General features: G+C 64.2%; 1 protein-coding gene across 1 annotated transcript in view; it reads right to left on the reverse strand.

The window, feature by feature from the left end:
- SLC7A5 (solute carrier family 7 member 5) overlaps positions 1-8,194 on the reverse strand; it is a 14,271-nt gene extending 6,077 nt beyond the window's left edge. Inside the window, exons 1-2 of the mRNA XM_004704513.3 lie at positions 7,756-8,194; positions 1,551-1,676 (exon numbers count right to left, since the gene is read on the reverse strand). Of these exons, the coding sequence (XP_004704570.2) occupies positions 1,551-1,676; positions 7,756-8,194 (565 nt within the window). The remainder of the gene's footprint in view (positions 1-1,550; positions 1,677-7,755) is intronic.
- Between the last annotated feature and the right edge of the window lie 3 nt (positions 8,195-8,197).

The following is an 8,197-nucleotide window of genomic DNA, read 5'->3' on the forward strand; positions in this document are numbered from 1 at the left end:
CCCCCCACCATCTGCCGCCACACATGTGATCTCGCCAGGAGCCGGTCACGGGGCAGTCAGCAGCCTGGACATGGGGGTGGTGGAGACGGTGGGCTGGAGTCTGAGCATGGCAGGGAGCCCATGCCAGTGAGGGTGCTGACTCAGCAGGAGAATAAACAGGGCCTGTCCTCCTGCCCCGACACGCTCTGCCCCAGCCCTGCTCCCTCTCCCCATCTCCAAAACTCAGTGCCCCAGGGTGCGGATGTGGGCCAGCTCTCTCAACCACAGCCCAGCTGTCAAAGGTCTTCGGGACAAAGGCACAGGGCATGCCTGGCGCCCGTCCCTACCACCAGCCCGCAATTCCCCACTGGGTGGGTGTCTTAGCTTCTCCATGTCAGAGACTCAAACCACAGCCCCTTTCCCTGCAAGGATGCAAGGTGGCCCCTGGCAGCCCTGGTGCCTTCTACCCGACCTTGAGCCTGCTGGCGCCCACGCTCCTGGGCAGTGAGAGAGGTGAGGCTCAAAGGTGAGGCCCCGCCCTGGGCAGGACCCTGTGTTCCCAGGGTTGGCCTGGGCCTCAGTGGGGGTCTCACCACACAAGCTGGTGGGCAGGGCAGGGTCCTCATGCACAGACAGGGGAGCCTGCTCATGGAGGCCAGCCATGCTGTTGAGGGCACTGGCACCCAGGCTGGCTGTCAGCCGCCCCCCGAAGCTCCGTCTGAGCCCTGCCCTCCCGAGGCTGCGTGCTTCCCTGACCGCTGAGGTAGTGATGTCGCCCTTGACCACTGACCGCTGCTGGGTCAGGAGCACTTGGCTGCCAGCCGCCTGAGCGAATGGGGCAGGGGGACATGAGGACAGACACCATGAGCCAGCCTGGCCCCGGTTGGAGGCCCTGGGCCGTCCGAAGTCAGTGTCGTGTTTTGCGGCATGTGTGGGGGCAAGAGACAGGATGTAGAGGGGACTCGGCATTCAAGGACAGCTGTCGGGGTAGGGGAGGGTCTGTCTCAACAGCGTCCCCTGGAAGGGGACCTTAGTCACCAGAGACCTCTGGGAGCAGGAACCCTACAGATGCAGCAGGCACCTCGGCTCGGCCGACACACTCAAGCAGAACAAAGGCCCTTTGCTTGCCCCCCACCCGACATCCACTGCCTCTGCCCCAGACCAGCCAGCAAATGCTTCCACAGGCCGCGAGTTGTTCCCGGATCGGGGAGGGGAGAGGGCTCAGGAGGCAGTCCCTCCTGTCACAGGATTCTGGGATGACGTCCTAGGAGGTCCCCCGGGCGGTGCCCAGTGGGGACCTGGGTCTGCTGGTGCCTTAGGACACAAGGGTGACCTTGAGTGTCTGAGGGGCCCAGCTGTACATGCAGAGGCCTCTGACGAGGGCTCCTGCGTGGGGCTGACCGCAGACCAGCCGGGGCCCAGGACATGCTGTGTCCTCACGCAGGGGTGCTGTCTGCACGGGACGGCGGGCAGAACCGAGGCCCTCCCCTCGGTGGGTGCGGTGTGGAGGTTGCCCCTTGTGTGTGGTGCCCGCTCCCTTGCCCTCCCCCGCCCACCTCTCCCCTACTCACCCCTCCCAAGCTGCACGAAGCCCAGCAGGATGATGAGGGCCAGTGCCAGTAGCTTGGCGGCCGCGAAGGCGTCCTGGACACGGGTGGCCGCCTTCACACTGTAGCAGTTCACCGCCGTGAGCAGCACTGGGGACAGAGGGTGGGGCAGTGAGTGACTGCTGGACACACCCCTGCAGTGTTGTCTGGTGGTTCTGTGGGTTAAGCGCTCGGCTGCGGAACCACAGGGTCTGCCCCTTCAGGAAAGGGCCCCACGGTTGCAGGGCAGGGTCAGAGGCTGGTGCTCTGCGCGCCCCGCCCCCCGCCCCCTGCTTCCTGTCTGTCTGCAGCCTGTGTCGGCACACTCCGGGGACAGCTCTGACCCGAGGGCAGAGCCTCCCTGGGAGGGAGGACCAAGCTGCCTGCCTCACCTGACCACTGGATGTGTGCACACAGTGGAAGTGACCAGTGTCCCCCTCCCAGTCCTGGAGGACTGACGAGGCCACCCTGACACGCTTGGGGCAGGCCCTGGGTGAGCAAGGTGACAGGAGCCATGGGCAAGGCCGGGGCTTAGAGGGGTACCACAGCCCAGGGGCTGCAGGGACTGACTCCACCTGTGTGTGTGTGTGTGCGGGGGGGCCTTAGGCGAGGCCAGTCTCTGGTGCCCATGACGTTGGTGGGTACCGGAGGATGAGCAGGACACCAGGTGTGTAGGGGGGGAGGGGGCTGGGGCACGCAGGCCAGAGAAGCCACCTGGCACTTGCATTCAGAAGCAGCCCTTCCTGAGGCCACCTGGACTTGCCGGATCCCGCAAGAGGAAGTAGACTTGCATCAGGCTGTGTCCCCGCCCCGGGCCAGCAGGGGGCGTGGTCACGCTGCTCTGAACCAGAGCCTGTGGCTCCGAGGGTCCCAGTCACCTAACCTTTGGCTACAGGGTGGTCAGCTAAACCTTCCAGGGGTGAGCCAGCCCAGCGGGGCGGGGGAGAGCCACAGGCATCCAGGGTCACCTCTGTGTACAGTGCTCCGTGCCACCCCTTCCTATCACGCACGCACGCACGCGCAGGCAGGTCCGTCGGGCAGCAGGAACCAAAGGACTTGGTAACATTTTTATGCAAAGAAACAGTACTTTGGCTAAAAGATAAACAAGGCCGCATTATTCTCCAAAATGCTTCCTTTTGTCTTGTTTCAGGATGTAATGTGACCTGTAGCCACCCCCACTCTGCTGGGCATGGTGCCCTCGTGCTGTGGGGGGCGGGCGCCAGAATCACAGCTCAGCCCCAGGAGCTCGGGCTGCCTGTCTGGCCTCAGACCCTTGGGGCCACCAGGGACAGGGCCTCCCTGGTGTACGGCACAAGGCAGCTGTTGCTAGGACCACCGAGCATGCCCGCCCCTGCAGGGTGGGGCTTCAACAGCTGTTACTGGGGGTGCCTGGGCCACAGCTGCCCTGGCTGGGAGCCAGCACCCCAGATAAATGTGGCTGTCCCCACAGCAACAGCTGGGCTGGAGAGATAGCAGCCCATCCCTGTGCAAGGCTGTACCCCTGGGGTGAACAGACAGCCACCCCAGTGGCCCTCCCTGTCCATCTGAGTCCAGCTGCTTCCCAGGAGGGCAGAGGGGTGCCCTGGCCCTAGCTAGGGGGCAATGGGGAGGGGGGGGGGCTGAGGTCTTCTTTCCTTGAAGACAGGGAGGCTGATCCAGACACCATCCTGGGTCCTGGGTCCCAGTTGGGGTGGGGGGAGACCCCTGGGTGAGGAACCCCAACTGGACCCAATCCCTGTTCACCATGGGGAGACGGTTCCCCAGTGAGGGCTGACCAGGGGCAGAGGACCAAGGCAGGAGACAGCCCAGAAAAACGGCCCGGAGCCCAATGGACAGTCCTGCCCCATCAGCCAAGGGGCCCACATGGGTCAGGGGGTACCAACCATGCTGGCCTCATCCCCCTTCCTCAGGGCAGACAGTGTGGCCGAACCGCCAACCCTGGAGCGAGCCGCCCATTCTAACCCACAGCGCCACCAGGACCTGAACATGGTCCTGTCCAAACACTCGCCGCAAGAGAGCCCATTCAGCTGAAAAGCGGGTAGGTGTCCTGGCTCCTGAAATGCTGACCTCACTGAACCCAGGTCTGCGGGGGTACCTAAGACTGACTCTAGGGGCAGGGGGTGGATGGGGAGGTCTGCAGCCCATACGAACAAGGACAGAGGAGCTGTGGGTGGGGGCAAGAGACCCCACTCCCCAGGGGACTCCCCACTGCCAAATCAGAGCTGCCACACACCAACCAGGCTGGGGTCCGCGTGGGGGTGGTGGCGGTGCTAGGCCCTGATGCAGGGCGCAGGCTGAGCAGTGGCGAGTGTTGCTTGAGCTCTGAGGTCAGGGTGATTCATTCAAGCAGGGGAGTAGAAGGGCTGCCCCCTCGTCATTGCTGGCCAGGAGGGTTGGGGTGGGGGGACCTGGCACTCAGCTCTGGGCCCTAGGGCAAACACTCGTGTCTACAGGGCCTTCTCTAAGGGGTAAGGATTATATGGGGTCCTCAAGGGCCCAATGGTCTACAGCAGCGCACCCCGACACTGGCCTCCGGGGCCCCAGCTTGTGCGCTGCAGCCCGCTGAAAAAGGTGAAGGGGTTAAAGAGTTGCACTCCTGTGGGGGCGCCCCCCCTCCCCTGCCTGCCCACCCATGAGGCCTGCCAGGAGGGTTTTCCCTGCAGTTCTGGCACCGGGGCAGCCCGCTCACAAGATGGGCTTATGGAAAGCAGAGGCATTGGCCAGGTGTGCCTGCGAGGCTGCCGGGAGCCCAGCCAGCACACACGCCTGTCCCGGGAACACGCCACTGAGGGAGGAGCCTGCCTGCCTGCCTGCCTCGTGCACACGCCTCAGGGGATGCTGCCCGGCCTTCCCCTCCCCAGGAGGGGCTGGGGAGGCGGCTGGGCCACATGTGCAGAACAGAGCTGAGCTCAGGGAGCAGGCAGGGGCTGAGGGCCTTTACAGGTTTGAGGGGCACCATCAGGCCCTTATTCCGAGGGTCCTCTGGGCAGGCTCCTCCAGCCTTCTAGGTAGCAGCCAGGCAGGCACCACCTGGGGAAAAGTTGCAAAGCCTGCCACCAAATTCTCACGGCGGCCCTACGGGATGGACGATGAATGGAGCGCCCCTCCCCGTGGGCTCCAGAGACTGTCTGCCTGTCTCTCCGCACTCTCACTCGGCTGAGCCGGACTCAGAGCGACCATCAAAAAGACCCACACTCCCTGCCATCCAGCCAGTGCTGACTCACAGCCACCCCAGTGGGTTTCTGAGACTCACAGTTCACAGGAGTAGAAAGCCCAGTCTTTCTCCCACGGAGCTGCTGGTGGTTTAGAACTGCTGACCCCTGGAATGTGACCCAGCGCCTCACCACCACACCACCAGGGCTCCTGAGACAGCAACCCTGTAGGATGGGGTTTGTCCTGGTGGGTTTCCAAGATGAATTGTTGAGGAGTGGCAGGTCCCTCCCCTATGGGGGGGACCGGCAGGCTTGGCTGCTGGCTTTGCCGCCCACTACGCAGGCGTCCAGGTGGAAAAAGTAAAAAGTCACTCACTCCCTGTGGCCCTCTGTGCCTTGGGGACACCGGCCTGCTGCAGTCAGACTCACCAGGTTGAGGCTCCAGGTGCTGCCCTGGAAGAGGACCCAGGGCCACCCGGTCGGGGCCTCCCCATCCTTCCACCACACGCTGCCTGCTGTCTGTGAAGCTGGTCCTGACTGCCGGGGAGCCCATGAGTAACGGACAGGCACACGGCCTGGCCGGGGCCCAGCCATCTTCAGTTGACCCTGTGTGTCCAGCTGTGGGTAACTGTGTCCCTTCTCACTTCCCCAGGCCTGCGGGGCCCTTTGCGCCCCTCCTGTCCCATCCCTCAAAGCCCTGGCCTCCCCACTCCTCCCACCACCACTGCTCAGGGAAAAAACACCACCCATTCAGGTCACCTGTGCACTAACCCGCCATCCAGCCGGACCCTAAAGAAGGATCTCTCTCAAGGGAGCCCTGGTGGAGCATCGGGCCAAGCGCCCAGCTGCTAACTTACAGGTCGGCGGTTCGAACCCACCAGCCACTCCTTAGGAGGGAAAGATGGGCCGGGGCTTCAGCAGAGGTTGGCAGTCTGGGAAACCCTGAGGGGCCACTGGGTGCCCATGCGCCCACAGGAGCCATGGGGCTGACCGCTGTGTGGAAAGCCCACCTGGCTCCAACTCCTGAGTGATGGGCATCTGGCCCCCCAGGCCAGCCCCGGGCAACAGGCGCACTGTCGAGGATGTGAGACCCAGCCAAGGCCCCCGCTGATTCAAGGCCTACAGGAGAGCCTCGTACAACAGCTGCAACCTCACCAAATTATAATGAAGAGTCACCTTTCTCAAAGGAATCTCAGGGACAAGAGTGGGTCCAGACTCCTGGGAAGGCTGGTGGCCAAAGGGCACTCAACACTGACCCCTGACCAGGCTCCAGGAGTGTCCCTCCCACCCCTCCGCAGGACACTTCAGCCAGGGAAATGGGTGGTGGTAGGAGTCACAGGCACAGGGTCTCACCTGTCCTCCGGGATGGGGTGGGGTGGGAGGGTGGAGACGTGGGGGGTCCCACAGATATGAGGTGTCAGCTCTGTAGACCGCTTTGAAAACACCCCCAAATAATTCAATCATTTGGGGGGCAGGGGGGACAGAACCCATACCTTATGTTTTTAAAATAACCCAGCTGCTTATTTGTAGCAGAGGAAATGCTAAAGGCTCTCCCCTTGACCTGAGAGGATGAGGGACAAGGGGGTGGGAGGTGGGGGGTCTGCTGACCCCCACGCGTCCTCACTGCAGACTTGTTCAGTGGAGTATTTATCTGCAGTGGCCTTGCACAAGCCTGCAGGTCTCTACAGGCACCCTGGGCTGAAGCAGGACTCCTGGGTGGGCGTGAGAACTCCCGGTCTTCACAGGGGTCCCTCTCCCTTCCCTAGGCAGGCCAAGAGCGACCATGTCCAGCACCCCTGTCCCGGAGGAATCCTGCCCCTGGACTTGGACTCAAATAAGGGGCTTAGCAAGAGGCCATTCTCAGCACAAGGCCCCTTCCACCTGGCCTTCAAGAAGGTGGAAGGGGCTCTGAGTTTTTAGCCACAGGCTTGGGGACGAGGGGCACAGAGGGGGCCTGTGGGTACGAGGATGAGTCAGCCCATTCACAAACCACGGGGCCAGGCCCCCACGCTGTCTGAGACGCACCACACCCCTGCTGGGGTGCAGAGGGAACAGAAGGCCTGGTTCTCACAGGCCGGGCCAGTCCCTAAGGACACACGCCTACAGAAACAGCCCCACAGGGACATGCCATCCCCGATTTCACAGTGACTGGTTCCAAACCACCCTCCAGCCCTACCACCCTGGATTTAAGTGCCGCTGGAGGCCCTGGGAGCTGAATGCGTGGGAACGGGCTCAGGGCGCCCAGCCTTTCGAACTTCTCAGAGGGCGGCTGGGGAATTGCCAACGGTGCGGAGGGGGGCGGAGTGGGGCCCTCTGGGACAAAAGATTTTCTCTCGAAACCCCAGGGGAAACGCTCTGATCAAGACTGTGGGCACACCAGCACCCGACTGGCGGGCAGCTCTTCACGGAGATGACGCCCATGCAGCCTGAGTTCGCCACACACACGCAGATTTCATCAACCAGCCCGCTCCGGCTGCCAGCCAACTCCAGACCACTGCCGCCAGGCCGGCCAGCCCCGGGGATCCGTCGGAGGCCCAGGCAGGAGAGCTCGGAGTGGCCGGCGGCGGGAAAGCCCTTATCAGGGCTGCTGCTTGGGAGCGGCGGCTGTGGGCCCGGCCAGCGCTGATAGGCTGAGCTGCAATGAATGAGTGTCCGCTCGCTGGCCCACGGGGCACCTGCCCGAGACCGGGCTCCGACACCGCACGTGGGCTCCGGGCGGCCAGGATCCCTCCGGCTGCCCGTGCTGTCTGGGCGCAGCTGCACACGTGGGCGCATTGCATCAGACAGGGCCTGGCCCTGGCGCGGCTTCCGGCCGCCGGGAGACGCGGAAAATGAATGAACGGGGCCTCCAGGACCGGGCCGGACCCGGGAGCCTGGCCCGAAGCTGCGGGAGGTGGGCTGGGGGTTGCCAGAGCGGCTTGAGGCCGGCCAGAGGGCCTGGCGAGGGCTGCGGACGGGTGGCCGCGGGCATAGGCGGGCTGGGCATCGGGGCTGGCCGGGGGACAGGCGGGAAGGGGGCGGGCTGGGTCAGTACTCACACACGCAGAGGCAGGCCACCAGCTTGGCGGCCTCGTCGGGCACCGGGCAGGTGGGGAAGACGGGCTTGAGCAGGTAGGTGGCGAAGACCAGCGCCACGATGTACTGCGAGGAGGGTCGGATGATGAGCAGCTCGATCCAGAGCTTGAGGAAGGCGGGCAGCGAGCCGTAGACCTCCAGCATGTAGGCGTAGTCGCCCCCGGACTTGGAGATGGTGGTCCCCAGCTCGGCGTAGCAGAGCGCGCCCACGATGGAGAAGACCCCGCACGCGGCCCAGATCACCAGCGACAGCCCGGGCGAGCCCGCCTCCTTGAGCACGCCGGTGGGGGTCACGAAGATGCCCGAGCCGATGATGGTGCCCACGATGATGGCCACCCCGTTGAGCAGCGTGATGGAGCGCTGCAGCGTCACGCCCTCGTCCTCGCCGCCCGCCGCCAGCATCCG

Source organism: Echinops telfairi, unplaced genomic scaffold, assembly GCF_000313985.2.
Source record: "Echinops telfairi isolate 266 unplaced genomic scaffold, ASM31398v2 ScPeMD7_2291;HRSCAF=2852, whole genome shotgun sequence".
NCBI lineage: Eukaryota > Metazoa > Chordata > Mammalia > Afrosoricida > Tenrecidae > Echinops > Echinops telfairi.